The sequence below is a fragment of the Cottoperca gobio genome, unplaced genomic scaffold (genome assembly GCF_900634415.1).
Source record: "Cottoperca gobio unplaced genomic scaffold, fCotGob3.1 fCotGob3_230arrow_ctg1, whole genome shotgun sequence".
NCBI classification, from domain to species: Eukaryota; Metazoa; Chordata; class Actinopteri; order Perciformes; family Bovichtidae; genus Cottoperca; species Cottoperca gobio.
The window spans coordinates 63,667-84,454 of record NW_021166859.1 but is presented as its reverse complement, the minus strand read 5'-3'; the positions used below and the strand labels follow the sequence as shown (position 1 = coordinate 84,454).

The window sequence follows — 20,788 nt, the reverse complement described above, 5'->3', positions numbered from 1 at the left end:
CTGTCTGTTACTTTTCTTAAAGACTCACTGCCACTACAGTAGCAACATTACCAAAAACCTTGCAACAAGACATTCAACGTACCGACGTTTTGATTTCAAATAACTTCTAGTAAATTCCGGGGCTAAATGTATTCCACTGACCGTTAATCTGCTGACTTTGATAAAAATCTAAAATAACCGTTTGCACGACGCTGTCTCTAACCTCTAAAACTTAAAACCAAGTTCCGTACCAGTTTGGTGAATCTGTCGCTGCAGGCGTGCGAATCCTCTCGCCCGGAGGCCGGGCTGTCCAACTGAAGGGACCGCTGATGCCTGACTCCACCCGGGCAGCGCTGATGGCATCTTTGATGGCGTAGAAAACCGACGCCGCCAGAAAGAGAGGAGGCTCGCCAACGGCCTGCAGAGAAAAACATGGCGGTACAGAGGTGGAGGAAGTATTTTACTGCAGTAAAAGTACTAATACCACACTGTGAAAATACTCTAACAGTAAATAATAATAAACACCTGTTTATTCCACATATACACATGTTTATATATTAATACAGTATACAGTATTTTACATTCTGTTTTATCTTATATTTTATAAGTATGTATTGACTTCTTCCTGCATTTTACTTTAAGTGTGTTTTATGTCTGAAGTCTACTGGATGCTGCGTTGTTGTGTTTATGATAATAAAGCCTTTAAATCCCTAATCTGATGATTATGTTCTACATTAATATATTAATTCTTTGCTTTTAAAAACAGTGAAAAATTCAAAATGTTTGTACAACAGTATTAACCTTTTTTAAATAATTAAAACTATTACAATAATTAAAAAGTTCATCTTATAGAGCCGTCAGATAAATGTAGAGAAGTAGAAAGTGGCAGGAGAGGAACATTATCAAGTAAAGTACAAGTACCTCAAAGTTGTACTTAAATGCAGTACTTGAGTAAATGTACTTCGTTACCTTGGAGGCGAAGATGGCTTTGTCGTTTGGAGCGTCGCGAAGCAGCGAGACGGTAAGATGGGTGGGAATGTCCCCGAACGCCGGGATCTTATAGGAACCAGGACCCCGGGTGAGGAGGACGCCCTGGGGCGAATAATGAAGCTCCTCCAGGGTGAAGAGACCCAGACCCTGCATGAACGCCCCCTCCACCTGCACAGAAACAGAAAAAACTGAATTAATAAAATAATATAAAGAAAAAACAGCTAAATATAAAAAAATATGTTTTAAGCATTTTTATTTATCTTCACATTTGTTCATTTATTCTGGGAATAAAAAAAGTGGAATATACAGGCCTATAAATATATTTTTTTTAAATAAATAAAAATGACAACATATTAAAATAAAATAATAAATATACAAAAATCAAAAGAGTCATTTATATGCAAAATATATAAATAATGTACAGAAATGTGATATTATACATATACTTTGTCTTTAATTATTATATTTTCTTATTCTTTTACAGATTTATTCTTGTTTTATGTCACTCTTATGGCTCCAACTCAGCTAAATAGAAAACATAGGTATAGTTGCTTTTAGACATTTTAAAGAGGAAATGTTACATATTATAACTTTAAGTGACTATTTTCCCAAAATAATTTTTCACCTGTCCGATGTCTATAGCCGGGTTGAGGGCTGTGACCCACGTCCATCACGATGGTGGTACTCAGGTTCTGCAACACAATTATATTAAACAGTTATTTATTTATTCAGCGCACAGAATAGAGAGCATTCAACTTGGAGGAGATGCATATACAATAAGAGCAATTTATATTCTAAACATTAAGACATTTTATATTAATAAAATCATGTAATCAAATTACATAAAAATAAATGCCACCAATTCATTAAATATTACTATATCTTAAAATGACAGATGGAGTGTTGAAATACCGTATTTTCTAAATAAAATATATCGTCAACTGAGGGTAAACAAGGTCTATCTGACAATTGGACAATATTGAGGTCTATGTCTCAAAAGTGCTTTAAAGTGAGCAGGGTCTATCTGCATCACTTCATTTGTGCAGAGTTTGTATATATTTGCTGAGTCAGTGAGATCTACAAAGGTCTATCTCCACATGTTCAAGCATCATGTTAGTATCACAAATGTCCTCTCTGCTGACAACCAATAGCAGGGCGGGGAATTAATCACGTGAATCATTTGAAGCACAGGAAGAACTTATTCAAAACGTTTTACTGCCGACTGTTTTATATGTATCTAGTAGATAGTAGTTCAAGTTAAGATCATCAGTAGTTCAAGTTAAGAATCATTAGTAGTTCAAGATAACATCATTAGTAGTTCAAGTTAAGATCATCAGTAGTTCAATAAGATCATTAGTAGTTTCAAGTTAAGATCATTAGTAGTTCAAGTTAAGATCATTAGTAGTTCAAGTTAAGATCATAGTAGTTCAAGTTAAGATCATCAGTAGTTCAAGTTAAGATCATCAGTAGTTCAAGATAAGATCATTAGTAGTTCAAGTTAAGATCATCAGTAGTTCAAGTTAAGATCATTAGTAGTTCAAGTTAAGATCATAGTAGTTCAAGTTAAGATCATAGTAGTTCAAGTTAAGATCATCAGTAGTTCAAGTTAAGATCATAGTAGTTCAAGTTAAGATCATCAGTAGTTCAAGTTAAGATCATTAGTAGTTCAAGTTAAGATCATTAGTAGTTCAAGTTAAGATCATTAGTAGTTCAAGTTAAGATCATTATAGTTCAAGTTAAGTTAAGATCATAGTAGTTCAAGTTAAGATCATCAGTAGTTCAAGTTAAGATCATCAGTAGTTCAAGTTAAGATCATTAGTAGTTCAAGTTAAGATCATCAGTAGTTCAAGTTAAGATCATTAGTAGTTCAAGTTAAGATCATCAGTAGTTCAAGTTAAGATCATTAGTAGTTCAAGTTAAGATCATCAGTAGTTCAAGTTAAGATCATTAGTAGTTCAAGTTAAGATCATCAGTAGTTCAAGTTAAGATCATAGTAGTTCAAGTTAGATCATCAGTAGTTCAAGTTAAGATCATTAGTAGTTCAAGTTAAGATCATCAGTAGTTCAAGTTAAGATCATTAGTAGTTCAAGTTAAGATCATTAGATCATTAGTAGTTCAAGTTAAGATCATAGTAGTTCAAGTTAAGATCATCAGTAGTTCAAGTTAAGATCATTAGTAGTTCAAGTTAAGATCATTAGTATCATTAGGTTCAAGTTAAGATCATAGTAGTTCAAGTTAAGATCTAGTAGTTCAAGTTAAGATCATCAGTAGTTCAAGTTAAGATCATTAGTAGTTCAAGTTAAGATCATCAGTAGTTCAAGTGTTGGAGCAGTGCAAGTACAACCAGGACAACGTTAACGTATAAGATGTCAATCAAACATATACGAGACCTTTGAGCGACGCGATCATGCGAGGACATTTCTGCAGCAGGAAGTCCTTCAGCTGCTCCCAGGATCTCTTCAGCAGCGCGTAGTGCTGCATGTAGCGGCCCAGGTCTCTGTAGGACTGTTTGAAGAGGCAGTACCAGGACACGCCGCTCTGCAGCCGCTCCGCACTGTACACACACACACACACACACACGCACACGCACACGCACACGCACACACACACACGTTACTCAGGGAGCTGTTGGTACTGGTAGGAGACGTGTACAGAACACGTGTACTCACTCAGTCAGCAGCCAGTGTTTGGAGCAGAGACATTTCCACAGCGGGTTGTGTTTGGACAAGTCGTTCAACCTCCTGCTGACAAAACTACAGCTACAGAGAGACGGGTCATTTGTGTCAGTGAGACGGTTAGTTTCAATAGACACACAAACATCAGATGACATCAGGGACATCCTCTCCAACGTCTCTTTGCTGCTTTTATATCAGAATAAACTGAACACATGTTTTTTCAGACATTTGAAGTGACGATTTTATTTCTGTGACTTTAAGTTGTTACTTTTCTGACACTTCAGCAGCCTCTAAGAATCCCTCTGAAACTCTCAGTCGTAACAGCGATTATTTATATCAGTTAATAATTATTTCATGCCAAACATTTGCTGCTGTCCGAGTATTGTGAAAGCAAAAACATTAGAAGATGTCACTTTGATCATAACACACATTTTCACTATTAACTGGGAACAAAGTAACGAAGTACATTTACTCAAGTATATATATATATATATATATATAAATAATATAATATATATATAATGTATGAGTATTTTTACACTGTGGTACTACTTTTACCAAAATAATATATCCGAGTACTAATCAATAAGAAAACATTGGACATTAAGTATTTAATCAATACATCCAGAACAATCAGCATATAAAGAAATAAAAACAAAAACATTTGAACTCTGTGATTTAGTTTAATAATACATTTTACTTTTGGTACTTTTAAGAATATTTTGATGGCAAATACTTTGTACTTTATTTTGAATGGAGGACTTTACTTTTAAAAGTACAGTATTAGTACTTTTAATGCCTTAAAAAAGGATTTAATTACTTCCTGTATATATTATTTTAAGAACAATAATAACTGAGCTGTTGTGCAGTCAGAACCAAACGTAAACAAACAGTTAGCAGCTGTTAGCTCGCGGCTAACTGAACACAACATGTTTATCTTATAAAAAGTTAGCTCGTGTTAGCTCTGAGCTACATGACAGCTACTGTTTGAGTCTGATAATAGTTTACATTTTCTGAAATTAACTGATCATATCGAAGTTTCTGCCACTCTTTATTACAGCAATTAGCACACAATTAACAGCTAGTTTCGATGCTAGGGTAGGCTAACGAGCTGCTCTGTGTTTATTTATGAATAACAAACTTAATGTTTACTCCCAGTTCCTCCAGTGTGCTGTGGAGGTTACCAGGTCGGTGTGTCCGGTACATACTGGATCAGATCTCTGAAGCCCAGGTAGGATAAGACGTGCAGCAGCGGGGTCTGAAGGGAGCTGATCCATCCGGAGCTCCGTGTTAGCTGCCATTGTTAGCGTTAGCAACACTTTCTTCTTCTTCGTTCATCTCTTTAAGGGCTGCGTTAAGGGGCATTACCGCCATCTGCTGGGCGGGAGGGCGCACCACAGTTATCTGGCTTCATTCTTCACATCAATACTCTCAGGTGACTCTTAATTCATTTTTCAAGAACTTTATTGAAAAGGATTAAATGAAGAATAACGTGTTCAAATTATCTGTTTGTAATATTAAAATGATTTATTATAATTTAAAATGTATTAATATTATTATACTTGTTTTAATTGTTTTATGGTTATTGTTTATATGAGGTTCTATTTGCACTCTTACCCACTTTATGACCAATTTTCCTCTGGATACATTAGTTTTATCCCATTTTATCTTATACCCATCAATCAATAACAATTCTGCTTAAAACTCTTGTTATTGTTTAAATGAATTATTATTTACTTGTATTCTTAGTTTTTTACTGTAAAGCTTGTAACTTTGTTTTGAAATAATAAACATGACTCTGAAATCTGCATAAAGAGGACTTTTACTTGGTATTACTACTTTTATTAAGTACAATGTCTGAATACTTCTTCCACGTCTGTATGTAAGTATGAACTGTACGACAGGTGATCCAACTCTGTTTTAAGACTTTCACCTCAGTATCTGAGAGTAAATATTTGCAGTGATTTGTACCGAGTCAGCAGTTAGACAGAGATTTCAGCAGCATGTTTAACTTTATATTTCTTTTCGATCGCTTTATTTTAACTGTCATTATATTGTTAATGTTTTTTAGTTGAATCTGCTCAGCGTGGGCGTTGATCTTTAAAGGTTTGAAGTCAGAACGAATCTGAACTCCGACCTGAGCTCAGCTTTTGTTAATTTACTCAGCTGATGATTTACAAACAGCTCGGGAACAAAAGTTCGTACGGTCACTGGTGCTGTGTGGGAGGAAATAAGTTATGATAGCTCATCATTTTAGTGACAAATCAACGTTTCCTTCAGTGGCAACATCGCCATCGGAAGACCAGATTGTTTGGTTATCTTTGTGTGAACATATACACATGCTGAAGACACAAAACGACCACAAAAAGACAAAACGTCCACAAAGAGACAAAACGACCACAAAGAGACAAAACGACCACAAAGAAACAAAACGAGACAAAATGACCACAAAGAGACAAAACGTCCACAAAGAGACAAAACGTCCACAAAGAGACAAAACGACCACAAAGAGACAAAACGAGACAAAACGACCACAAAGAGACGAAATGACCACAAAGAGACAAAACGACTACAAATAGACAAAACGACCACAAAGAGACAAAACGACTACAAAGAGACAAAACGACCACAAAGAGACAAAACGACCACAAAGAGACAAAACGAGACAAAACGACCACAAAGAGACAAAACGAGACAAAACGACCACAAAGAGACAAAACGAGACAAAACGACCACAAAGAGACAAAACGACTACAAAGAGACAAAACGACCACAAAGAGACAAAACGACTACAAATAGACAAAACGACCACAAAGAGACAAAACGACTACAAATAGACAAAACGACCACAAAGAGACAAAACGACTACAAATAGACAAAACGACCACAAAGAGACAAAACGACTACAAAGAGACAAAACGACCACAAAGAGACAAAACGACCACAATAGGACAAAACGAGACAAAACGACCACAAAGAGACAAAACGAGACAAAACGACCACAAAGAGACAAAACGACCACAAAGAGACAAAACGACTACAAAGAGACAAAACGACCACAACCACAAAGAGACAAAACGACCACAATAGGACAAAACGAGACAAACGACCACAAAGAGACAAAACGAGACAAAACGACCACAAAGAGACAAAATGACCACAAAGAGACAAAATGACTACAAGAGACAAAACGACCACAAGAGACAAACGACTACAAAGAGACAAAACGACCACAAAGAGACAAAACAAGACAAAACAACCACAAAGAGACAAAACGACTACAAAGAGACAAAACGACCACAAAGAGACAAAACGACTACAAATAGACAAAACGACCACAAAGAGACAAAACGACTACAAAGAGACAAAACGACCACAAAGAGACAAAACGACCACAATAGGACAAAACGAGACAAAACGACCACAAAGAGACAAAACGAGACAAAACGACCACAAAGAGACAAAACGACCACAAAGAGACAAAACGACTACAAAGAGACAAACGACCACAACCACAAAGAGACAAAACGACCACAATAGACAAAACGAGACAAAACGACCACAAAGAGACAAAACGAGACAAAACGACCACAAAGAGACAAAATTACCACAAAGAGACAAAATGACTACAAAGAGACAAAACCACCACAAAGAGACAAAACGACTACAAAGAGACAAAACGACCACAAAGAGACAAAACAAGACAAAACAACCACAAAGAGACAAAACGACTACAAAGAGACAAAACGACCACAAAGAGACAAAACGACCACAAAGAGACAAAACGAGACAAAACGACCACAAAGGGACAAAACGACCACAAAGAGACAAAACGAGACAAAATGACCACAAAGAGACAAAACGAGACAAAACGACCACAAAGAGACAAAACGACTACAAAGAGACAAAACGACCACAGAGACAGACAAAACGACTACAAAGAGACAAAACGACCACAGAGACAAAACGACCACAAAGAGACAAAACGACTACAAAGAGACAAAACGACCACAAAGAGACAAAACGAGACAAAACAACCACAAAGAGACAAAACGACTACAAAGAGACAAAACGACTACAAAGAGACAAAACGACTACAAAGAGACAAAACGACCACAAAGAGACGAAACGAGACAAAACGACCACAAAGTGACAAAACGAGACAAAACAACCACAAAGAGACAAAACGACTACAAAGAGCCAAATGACCACAAAGAGACAAAACGACTACAAAGAGACAAAACGAGACCAAAACGACCACAAAGAGACACTTTTAATCTATGGCTGTTGACCTTATGTGGGGGGGGGGGGGGGGTTTGCTCTCCACTTCTGCAGTTTGTGGTTGTCCTGAGCCGGTTGAGTCAAAGTAAACATGTTGAGGATTCACATGAAACTCGTCAGTCTGATTCACACTTTGACCCTTTGGTCAATAACCCCCCCCCCCCCCCCACAGACAGAGACAGACAGAGATAGACGGACTGAAGACGACAGACTCTGCTGGATCTGAGGTTCTGCTTGTTGGAGATCTGGATCATGGTGGACCCCACATGGAAACCTGTTCTCCTGCTGATCCTGCTGCACGTCTGCCTGGCAGAACATGGTACCCTCCTCATAATACTTCATAATACTTCTTAAAGTACTCGTTATCATACCGCGGGTACGTGTAGTAGATGTAGGAGTCGTGAAAGTACAAACTGAAGTAATAATACTGGTAGTGAGTTGTAGGACGGTGGTTGCAGTGTTCAAATAAAGTGGTAATAATTCATATTAAAATGTAAATAAAGGAAATATTCTAAAGAGATTTGAATTACTTTATTAAAAATTATTACGACTTTTTTTAAATATTTAAATGTTTAGGTCTAAAAACATTACGACTTTTAACTTAAAATATAAGAAGTTTTTTCTTAAACTATTAAGACTCAGTCTAAAAATATTAAGATTCTTTGTTTACTTCTTTCTATATAATACTATTACGTTTTTCTCAAATCCATCTCCTGCATGTAGTGAGTGTAGCGTGTATAACATGAGCTGTGAGTGACATGTGAACAAAGCCCTCTGCACAAAGCTTCAGAATATAGAGAGGAATGAAAGTGGAAAGTTTGGTGTATGTAAGTGCTGCTGAAGTGGAGACTTCTGCTGAAGAGTGTGAGAAAAAGCTCCTTTAGAGAAAAGCTCCTTTAAAGATATGTATTGTAACATTCATACATGTTGTACACACTACAGGTGAACAGAGTCATACATGTTGTACACACTACAGGTGAACAGAGTCATACATGTTGTACACACTACAGGTGAACAGAGTCATACATGTTGTACACACTACAGGTGAACAGAGTCATACATGTTGTACACACTACAGGTGAACAGGGTCATACATGTTGTACACACTACAGGTGAACAGAGTCATACATGTTGTACACACTACAGGTGAACAGAGTCATACATGTTGTACACACTACAGGTGAACAGAGTCATACATGTTGTACACACTACAGGTGAACAGGGTCATACATGTTGTACACACTACAGGTGAACAGAGTCATACATGTTGTACACACTACAGGTGAACAGGGTCATACATGTTGTACACACTACAGGTGAACAGAGTCATACATGTTGTACACACTACAGGTGAACAGGGTCAAACATGTAACTAACAGATATCATGAAGCTTCCCCACTTCATGACTCACATCAACACAAGTTTATATTACAAGTGTTTAATATGTACATGAGGCGTTATGTAATGTAGCTGTTACACACACAGTTACAAACACACACTCTCATGTTCTCATGTTTCCTCTCGTCTGAAGAAGATGTTCTGGAAGATAAAAAGTTTAAAGTGGACTTTTGTTTAATAATGTGTTCTGTAGTGTTCTTCGACAGCCAGCGGGCCTCACAGCTGTTGTTCAGGAGCCGGAGGGCCAATAGCATTTTTGAGGAGATGAAACCAGGTGAGTTACCTGAACATGTGTTAATGCTCATACTTCTGTACATAACATTTTGAATGTCGGACTTTTACTTGTTGGGAACCACTGTGTATTATTATTATTATTATTATTATTTATAATGTGTAAAACAATAAAATAAAAAGTAATTTGCATAATTTATACTATTATTATTATTATTATTATTATTATTATTATTATTATTATTATTATTATATTATAAAATTAACAGTATTATTATTACTTATGTATATTATTTTATAGATATAATAAGTTTCATTAAAATGATTGTGCTGTATTAATGATGATTATTATTAAAAATGAAAACCCATTTATGTATATTATTATTATTGATGTATATTATTATTATTAATGTGTATATTATTATTATTATTATTATTATTGTAATGTGTATTATTATTATTATGGATGTGTATTATTATTATTGATGTGTATTATTATTATTATTATTATTGATGTGTATTATTATTATTGATGTGTATTATTATTATTATAATGTGTATTATTATTATTATTATTATTGTTAATGTGTATTATTATTATTGATGTGTATTATTATTATTATTGATGTGTATTATTATTATTATTATTGATGTGTATTATTATTATTAATGTGTATTATTATTATTATTAATGTGTATTATTATTATTAATGTGTATTATTATTATTATTATTATTATTATTGATGTGTATTATTATTATTATTATTATTTGATGTTGTATTATTATTATTATTTGATGTGTATATATTATTATTATTATTATTAATGTTGTATTATTATTATATTATTATTATTGTTAATGTGTATTATTATTATTGATGTGTATTATTATTCTAATTATTGATGTGTATTATTATTATTGATGTGTATTATTATTATTATTATTATTATTATTAATAATGTGTATTATTATTATTAATGTGTATTATTATTATTATTATTGATGTGTATTATTAATTATTATTATTGATGTGTATTATTATTATATTATTGATGTGTATTATTATTATTAATGTGTATTATTATTATTATTATTATTATTATTAATAATGTGTATTATTATTAATGTGTATTATTATTATTATTATTATTATTATTGATGTGTATTATTATTATTATTATTCTTATTATTAATGTGTATTATTATTATTATTGATGTGTATTCTTATTATTATATATTGATGTGTATTATTATTATTATGATGTGTATTATTATTATTTATATTATTAATGTGTATTATTATTATTATTATTATTATTATTAATGTGTATTATTATTATTATTATTATTGATGTGTATTATTATTATTATTATTATTGATGTGTATTATTATTATTATTGATGTGTATTGTTATTATTATTGATGTGTATTATTATTGATGTGTATTATTATTATTAATGTGTATTATATTATTATTATATTGATGTGTATTATTATTATTATATTATTATTGATGTGTATTATTATTATTATTATTATTGATGTGTATTATTATTATTATTATTATTATTGATGTGTATTATTATTATATTGATGTGTATTATTATTATTATTATTATTATTGATGTGTATTATTATATTATTATTATTATTATTAATGTTGTATTATTATTATTATTATTATTATTAATGTGTATTATTATTATTATTATTATTGATGTGTATTATTATTATTATTGATGTGTATTGTTATTATTATTGATGTGTATTATTATTATTAATGTGTATTATATTATTATTATTAATGTGTATTAATTATTATTGATGTGTATTATTATTATTGATGTGTATTATTATTATTGATGTGTACTATTATTATTGATGTGTATTATTATTATGTGTATTATTATTGTTATTGATGTGTATTATTATTATTATTGATGTGTATTATATTATTATTGATGTGTATTATTATTATTATTATTATTATTATTATTAATGTGTATTATTATTATTATTATTATTGATGTGTATTATTATTATTATTGATGTGTATTGTTATTATTATTGATGTGTATTATTATTATTGATGTGTATTATTATTATTAATGTGTATTATTATTATTATTAATGTGTATTAATTATTATTGATGTGTATTATTATTATTGATGTGTATTATTATTATGATGTGTACTATTATATTGATGTGTATATTATTATGTGTATTATTATTGTTATTGATGTGTATTATTATTATTATTGATGGTATTATTATTATTAATAATGTGTATTATTATTATTGATATGTATTATTATTATTGATATGTATTATTATTATTATTATTGATGTGTATTATTATTATTATTATTATTATTAATGTGTATTATTATTGTTATTGATATGTATTATTATTATTATTATTGATGTGTATTATTATTATTATTATTATTATTATTATTAATGTGTATTATTATTGTTATTGATATGTATTATTATTATTATTGATGTGTATTATTATTATTATTATTATTATTATTATTATTAATGTGTATTATATTATTGATGTGTATTATTATTATTATTGATGTGTATTATTATTATTATTATTATTGATGTTTATTATTATTATTATTATTGATGTGTATTATTATTATTATTATTATTGATGTGTATTATTATTATTATTATTATTATTGATGTTTATTATTATTATTATTGATGTGTATTATTATTATTATTATTATTGATGTTTATTATTATTATTATTATTGATGTGTATTATTATTATTATTATTGATGTGTATTATTATTATTATTATTATATTGATGTGTATTATTATTATTATAATGTGTATTATTATTATTGATGTGTATTATTATTATTGATGTGTATTATTATTATTATTATTATTATTGATGTTTATTATTATTATTGATGTTTATTATTATTATTATTGATGTGTATTATTATTATTATTATTATTGATGTGTATTATTATTATTATTATTATTATTAATGTGTATTATTATTATTGATGTGTATTATTATTATTAATGTGTATTATTATTATTGATGTGTATTATTATTATTGATGTGTATTATTATTATTATTGATGTTTATTATTATTATTATTATTGATGTGTATTATTATTATTAATGTGTATTATTATTGATGTGTATTATTATTATTGATATGTTGTGTTTGACATCAGGGAACCTGGAGAGAGAGTGTGTGGAGGAGATTTGTGACCATGAAGAAGCCAGAGAGGTGTTCGAACAGACAGATAAAACCGTACGGCTCACTTTGTTGTCATGGTCTCCTCAGAGTACCAGAGCTAATACTACTATTAACAACTAATAACAGTAATGCTTTATAATATAACTCTCTCCTCTGCAGGAAGTCTTCTGGACCAAGTATCTGGGTGAGTTATATATCATATCAATAATTAATAAATATACATTTAATGCTATATAAATATACAACTAGTGATATAATGTAATAAAGTTATTTAATGCTATATAAATATATAACTAGTTATATAATGTAATAAGGTTATTTAATGCTATATAAATATATAACTAGTTATATAATGTAATAAAGTTATTTCATGCTATATAAATAATAACTAGTGATATAATGTAATAAGGTTATTTAATGCTATATAAATATATAACTAGTGATATAATGTAATAAGGTTATTTAATGCTATATAAATATATAACTAGTGATATAATGTAATAAAGTTATTTAATGCTATATAAATATATAACTAGTTATATAATGTAATAGTTATTTAATGCTATATAAATATATAACTAGTTATATAATGTAATAAAGTTATTTCATGCTATATAAATATATAACTAGTTATATAATGTAATAAAGTTATTTAATGCTATATAAATATATAACTAGTGATATAATGTAATAAAGTTATTTAATGCTATATAAATATATAACTAGTTATATAATGTAATAAAGTTATTTAATGCTATATAAATATATAACTAGTGATATAATGTAATAAAGTTATTTAATGCTATATAAATATATAACTAGTTATATAATGTAATAAAGTTATTTAATGCTATATAAATATATAACTAGTTATATAATGTAATAAAGTTATTTAATGCTATATAAATAATAACTAGTGATATAATGTAATAAGGTTATTTAATGCTATATAAATAATAACTAGTGATATAATGTAATAAGGTTATTTAATGCTATATAAATATATAACTAGTGATATAATGTAATAAAGTTATTTAATGCTTAGTCAAACATTTAATGAAACGCTACATATATAACATGTATTTATTAGTTTATTCACAAGTGTATTTATGTTTTCTATTATTATTAATATTATAAATATACTTTCATTTATCCAAAGCATAACATAGTGTGCGTTAAAGCTTTAAAAGTTATTTACTTCAAATCTGAAGTTTAATCAGAAGTTTTCTGTACTGCAAACATGAACAAAGTCCAAAACAGATCACATGTACACAACCATCTAACGACCTGTTTGTCTGTCTGTCTCTCTCTGTCTGTCTGTCTGTCTGCCTGTCTGTCTGTCTCTCTCTGTCTGTCTGTCTGTCTGCCTGTCTGCCTGTCTGTCTCTCTGTCTCTCTCTGTCTGTCTGCCTGTCTGTCTGTCTGCCTGCCTGCCTGCCTGTCTGTCTGTCTGCCTGTCTGTCTGCCTGTCTGTCTGTCTCTCTGCCTGCCTGTCTGTCTCTCTGCCTGCCTGCCTGTCTGTCTCTCTGTCTGCCTGCCTGCCTGCCTGTCTGTCTGCCTGTCTGTCTGCCTGTCTGTCTGTCTGTCTGCCTGTCTGTCTGTCTGTCTGTCTGCTTGTCTGTCTGTCTGTCTGCCTGTCTCTCTGCCTGCCTGCCTGCCTGTCTGTCTGCCTGCCTGCCTGTCTGTCTGTCTGCCTGTCTGTCTGCTTGTCTGTCTGCCTGTCTGCCTGTCTGTCTGCCTGTCTGCCTGCCTGCCTGCCTGTCTGCCTCTCAGACTGTAAAGGATCTCAGATGACAAGAACACAGGACAACATCAACATTATCAGACAGTGTATTGAAGGTAAATACAAATAAAGTTAATGTAAACAGTTAATGTAAAATCACACACACATACACTGACAACCTGCGTGTGTGTGTGTGTGTGTGTGTGTGTGTGTGTGTGTAGGTCAGTGTATTTCTGGTACAGGAGTGAACTATGAAGGAAACATCAACATCACACAGTCAGGAAGACAGTGTCAACACTGGAGACACACCTACCCACATCCCATAATAAGGTAACTAACTATTTAGCTTACTAACAAACTAAGTACGTAAGTAAGTAACTAAGTAACTAAGTACGTAACTAAGTACGTAAGTAATTACGTAAGTAACTAAGTACGTAAGTAAGTAACTAAGTAAGTACGTAAGTAACTAAGTAAGTACGTAAGTAAGTAACTAAGTATGCAAGTACGTAACTAAGTACGTAACTAAGTACGTAAGTAATTACGTAAGTAACTAAGTAAGTAACTAAGTATGTAAGTAACTAAGTAAGTACGTAAGTAAGTACGTAAGTAATTACGTAAGTAACTAAGTACGTAAGTAAGTAACTAAGTATGTAAGTAACTAACTAAGTACGTAAGTAAGTAACTAAGTATGTAAGTAACTAACTAAGTACGTAAGTAAGTAACTAAGTAAGCACGTAACTAAGTACGTAAGTAATTACGTAAGTAACTAAGTACGTAAGTAAGTAACTAAGTAAGTATGTAAGTAAGTAACTAAGTATGCAAGTAAGTAACTAAGTAACTAAGTACGTAACTAAGTACGTAAGTAATTACGTAAGTAACTAAGTACGTAAGTAAGTAACTAAGTATGTAAGTAACTAAGTAAGTACGTAAGTAAGTACGTAAGTAATTACGTAAGTAACTAAGTACGTAAGTAAGTAACTAAGTATGTAAGTAACTAACTAAGTACGTAAGTAAGTAACTAAGTATGTAAGTAAGTAACTAAGTACGTAAGTAAGTAACTAAGTACGTAAGTAAGTCACTAAGTAAGTAATTAAGTAAGTAACTAAGTAAGTAACTAAGTACGTAAGTAAGTAACTAAGTAAGTAAGTAACTAAGTAAGTAAGTAACTAAGTACGTAAGTAAGTAACTAAGTAAGTAAGTAACTAAGTAAGTAAGTAACTAAGTATGTAAGTAACTAACTAAGTACGTAAGTAAGTAACTAAGTATGTAAGTAACTAAGTACGTAAGTAAGTCACTAAGTAAGTAATTAAGTAAGTAACTAAGTAAGTAACTAAGTACGTAAGTAAGTAACTAAGTAAGTAAGTAACTAAGTACGTAAGTAAGTAACTAAGTAAGTAAGTAACTAAGTAAGTAAGTAACTAAGTACGTAAGTAAGTAACTAAGTACGTAAGTAAGTAACTAAGTATGCAAGTAAGTAACTAAGTAAGTAAGTAACTAAGTACGTAAGTAACTAAGTACGTAAGTAACTAAGTACGTAAGTAAGTAACTAAGTATGCAAGTAAGTAACTAAGTAAGTAAGTAACTAAGTACGTAAGTAAGTAAGTAACTAAGTACGCAAGTAAGTAAGTAACTAAGTACGTAAGTAACTAAGTACGTAAGTAAGTAAGTAAGTATGCAAGTAAGTAACTAAGTAAGTAAGTAACTAAGTACGTAAGTAAGTAAGTAACTAAGTACGCAAGTAAGTAAGTAACTATTCTAACAAAGTAAGTAACTAAGTACGTAAGTAAGTCAGTCAGTCAGTCAGTATCTGCTCACCTGTCTGTCTGCAGGGAGTACAACACTTCAGAACCAAACAGCAACCTGCAGGAAAACTTCTGTCGAAACCCCGACATGCGTGCGGAGGGACCCTGGTGTTTCACCAAAGACCCGACCGTCCAGAAAGAGAACTGCAAGGTCCCGACGTGTGGCAAGTCCCTGCTCGTACTACCAACTAAATACTACAATAAACACCTCTTTTCCTTTTTTGCCGCAGCGAACGTTTTCTCTTGCCAAGTCAAGTTACAAGTTTATCTCAGAGAATGTCCACGTTTGTTTTGTTTGTAAATGTATGACTTTAATTCCATAAATTCTGAGTTTGTTCTGTGAATGTTACCCCCCCCGGCTCCGGCTCCAGTACCAAAATGTGGGATCTGCAAATCTAATGCTTCTGTAATACTATCAGTACAACTTGGTACTAGATAAATAAAATACTCTTTTCCTCCAAGGTAAGGACTTTGTCCCGCCCACTGTGGCCCCTGAACCATTAAAAACCGGCGCCTGTATACCCAGTTACGGCATCGACTACATCGGCGACCTGGCCGTCACCCTGGGAGGCCACACCTGTATGCCGTGGTCGTCGCCGGAGGCAAAGGTCCTCAGCGCGGACAAAGAGTTCATCCCCGAGGTCATCCTGCTGGGCAACAAGTGCCGAAACCCCGACAACGACCCTGAGGGGCCCTGGTGCTACGTGCGGGTTTCTGAAAATGTGACGGTGGACTACTGCGACCTGGATCTGTGCGGTAAATACTACAAGAGTACCCGTAATACTGCAGAATACTACACTGGTGCTTAATGAACTACCTGTCTGTCTCTCAGAGGATCAGTTGGTTGAGTTTACCTCAGAGACTGGAGGCCGGGAGCGTTCTGTCATGCAGCCCGGCAAGAAATTATTTTTCAAACCTCAAACCTTTGGAGAAGGAGAGAGCGGTGAGTGCTGATAGATAACTGTTCATGAAGCAGGTAATTTATCTCGCTGGTTAACACTGATAATGAAGTCAAGGTAAGTTATCCTTAGCGACGATTGAATACAACTCAAGTCAATCAAATATTTCTCAATGAAATGAGATAACTGAATTGTGTATGTGCCCAATCTGGCAAATCTGTTATACCAGAATAAGTTGTGACGTCGCGAACATTTAGGTCACATGATCAGCTAATTCTGCTGATATATATTTACATGATGCCTTTAACAGGTTTCCTAATTGTTGCTTTAACTTGTGTACCGTATGGTCGTGTTGTGCCGCAGTGTGCGGAGAGCGCCCCCTGTTCGAGAAGCTGAATAAAAAGGATGCGAAGGAGAATGAGCTGATGGAGTCGTACGCAGAGAAACGCATCGTTGGCGGTGACGACGCTGAGGTGGCCTCAGCACCATGGTAACCAAAACAATTTAAACAATAAGCTGTCACCATGGTAACCACACAATAGAAACGTGTTTTTGTAGTGTTTTTCATTGGATTTTGGATTATTGCAGAAAACCAATCTGCAAAAGTTTTTATTCATAAATTAACCACCAATTGACGAGAAACATAGCGCTGACTCATGTCAGGGTTTAGGACTCATGACGCTGACTCATGTCAGGGTTTAGGACTCATGACGCTGACTCATGTCAGGGTTTAGGACTCATGACGCTGACTCATGTCAGGGTTTAGGACTCATAACGCTGACTCATGTCAGGGTTTAGGACTCATAACGCTGACTCATGTCAGGGTTTAGGACTCATGACGCTGACTCATGTCAGGGTGTAAGACTCATGACGCTGACTCATGTCAGGGTTTAGGACTCATAACGCTGACTCATGTCAGGGTTTAGGACTCATGACGCTGACTCATGTCAGGGTGTAAGACTCATGACGCTGACTCATGTCAGGGTTTAGGACTCATGACGCTGACTCATGTCAGGGTGTAAGACTCATAACGCTGACTCATGTCAGGGTTTAGGACTCATAACGCTGACTCATGTCAGGGTTTAGGACTCATAACGCTGACTCATGTCAGGGTTTAGGACTCATGACGCTGACTCATGTCAGGGTGTAAGACTCATGACGCTGACTCATGTCAGGGTTTAGGACTCATAACGCTGACTCATGTCAGGGTTTAGGACTCATGACGCTGACTCATGTCAGGGTTTAGGACTCATGACGCTGACTCATGTCAGGGTTTAGGACTCATGACGCTGACTCATGTCAGGGTTTAGGACTCATGACGCTGACTCATGTCAGGGTTTAGGACTCATGACGCTGACTCATGTCAGGGATTATAACTGATATATTGCTGTCTGCAGGCAGGTGATGCTGTATAAGCGCAGCCCACAGGAGCTGCTGTGTGGGGCCAGTCTGGTCAGCGATCAATGGATCGTCACTGCTGCTCACTGCATCCTCTACCCGCCCTGGAATAAGAACTTCACCGCCAACGACATCCTGGTCCGACTGGGAAAACACAACAGGGCCCAGTAAGGCTCCCCGTCTGTATTTATGAATGGATTTCTTATGCTGGGTTCACACCAAATGCGAATCAAATGTTTCACGCAGTGCGATTACATATAGAGTCAATGCAAACCCGCAAATAAATGTGAATCAATCCAAACACCTTTCAGAAAACCAGCTTTTTAAAAGTTGTTTGCTCGTTGTCTTGCAGACGGACCTGACAAAGCATGAAGTCAGACTTTTTACAAATCGCCATCATCATTGAGTTATTTCTTCATCCTTTTTACCCGTTTAATGCAATTAAATCACAGCAAAATCTGTTTATTTCGGGTTCACACGGCTGTAGTAAACCAGAGTAATTCAGCCACGGCTATAAACACAAATAATGCCACAGCCAAACTCGTTTTGTGTGAACACAGCCTTAGAGTAGAACAAAGGAATATTTATGATGACTTTCCAGGTTTGAGCGCGGCATTGAGAAGATCGTGGCTATCAGTGAAATCATCGTCCACCCAAAGTACAACTGGAAGGTAAATCTGAACCGCGACATCGCTCTGCTGCACCTGAGGCGGCCAATCATCTTCAGCAATGAGATCCATCCAATCTGCCTGCCCAGCAAGGAGGTCGCCAAGACGTAAGACAAACAATGAAACAAAATAGGTTTTTAAATGGGTTTCACGAGTCATCTGACTTGGTTTTCCCCCGACAGGCTGCTGACTGAAGGCTATAAGGGTCGAGTGACTGGTTGGGGGAACCTGAAGGAAACCTGGAACCCCTCATCAAGAAATTTACCCAAAGTCCTCCAGCAAATCCACCTACCAATCGTGGACCAGGACATCTGCCGCAGCTCCACATCCATCAAGACCACAGACAACATGTTCTGTGCCGGTAACGTTCATATTTCTACATATAAGAATAAGAAAAAGCAGCGTGGCTCAACTATTGAACTGAATTGCATCACATTTGGTAGAATCATTCATGTTCCCCAGAGGATGAATCCTACTGATTTTAGTGATCCACCGACGTAGCGCCACCATGAGGTTGAAATGTATGGTTTTAAGTGAAATATATATATTATATATATATATATAAGTATTGGATGGATTGTGATGAAATGTGGTTCTGACGTTCATGTTTCCTTCAGGATGAATTTTATTCCTATTATAGGATTTCATATCAACTGTTATACATTTTTTATATAAATGTATATATTAATTATTTACTTAAATCAATTAATTTATTTATATATCTACTTTTTGATTTCATTACATATATTAAATTTTTTGATTTATATTTTAATTTTCTTTGGTTTATTATATTTTATTGGTTTATTCATATTATTTAAAATTATGTTTATGCAAGTGGATATTTATATATTTCTTATTAATATGTTAATAATTAATTCAAAGTTCTATACATACATTGTATATGTATCTATTGGCAGGTTATAAACCAGAGGACGCCCAACGTGGAGACGCCTGTGAGGGAGACAGTGGTGGACCGTTTGTGATGAAGGTGAGAGTATTTTTCTACTTATTTTCAAATGAACGTGCACATGTGTTTGATAATTGATGCTTTTTCTTTATTATATGGCAGCTTCAGTCCTCCATACAATGTCTTACAATACAATATCTCATAAGAAAAGCAGCAAATTGTAATTTTTGCTTGAGATAGAAGGGAATTATCGTTATTAAAGTCGTTGCTGAATATTTCTCTGTCCTAACACTAAACTATAATCGATTTATGAGATATTTGAATGTGTTCTTGTGTGCAGTACCCGGCAGATAACCGCTGGTATCAGATGGGCATCGTGTCGTGGGGCGAGGGCTGCGACCGAGACGGAAAGTACGGCTTCTACACCCACCTGTTCCGGATGAGCAGGTGGATGAGGAAAGTCATCGAACAAACGGGAACATAGACACCTTTCCTGTTCTGCCTGTTAAAGCAGGATGCTAACGCTAATGCTAATAAAGTTTGTCCACATCCTACTTCTGGTCTTTATTGTGCTGAGAGAACAAAAACATCCT

The 20,788-nt window shown here is 33.5% G+C and overlaps 1 protein-coding gene across 1 annotated transcript; it reads left to right on the top strand.

The window, feature by feature from the left end:
• Window positions 1-8,177: 8,177 nt before the first annotated feature.
• On the top strand, window positions 8,178-20,724 carry f2 (coagulation factor II (thrombin)). The gene is made up of 15 exons (XM_029426713.1): window positions 8,178-8,244; window positions 9,517-9,597; window positions 12,774-12,853; window positions 12,959-12,983; window positions 14,572-14,637; window positions 14,743-14,851; window positions 16,351-16,487; window positions 16,786-17,079; window positions 17,156-17,266; window positions 17,586-17,712; window positions 18,620-18,787; window positions 19,222-19,395; window positions 19,471-19,649; window positions 20,206-20,276; window positions 20,536-20,724. Exons 1-15 carry the CDS (start codon window positions 8,178-8,180, stop codon window positions 20,677-20,679), a joined length of 1,833 nt encoding a protein of 610 aa, XP_029282573.1. The 3' UTR covers window positions 20,680-20,724.
• Window positions 20,725-20,788: the final 64 nt, after the last annotated feature.

Bases quoted from the DNA above. Each gene is read 5' to 3' on its own strand.
- f2 (XM_029426713.1), top strand. From the start codon at position 8,178: ATGGTGGACCCCACATGGAAACCTGTTCTCCTGCTGATCCTGCTGCAC. The intron at 9,598-12,773 runs GTGAGTTACCTG...GTTTGACATCAG, and splicing joins TTTTGAGGAGATGAAACCAG to GGAACCTGGAGAGAGAGTGT. The intron at 18,788-19,221 runs GTAAGGCTCCCC...ATGACTTTCCAG, and splicing joins GGAAAACACAACAGGGCCCA to GTTTGAGCGCGGCATTGAGA.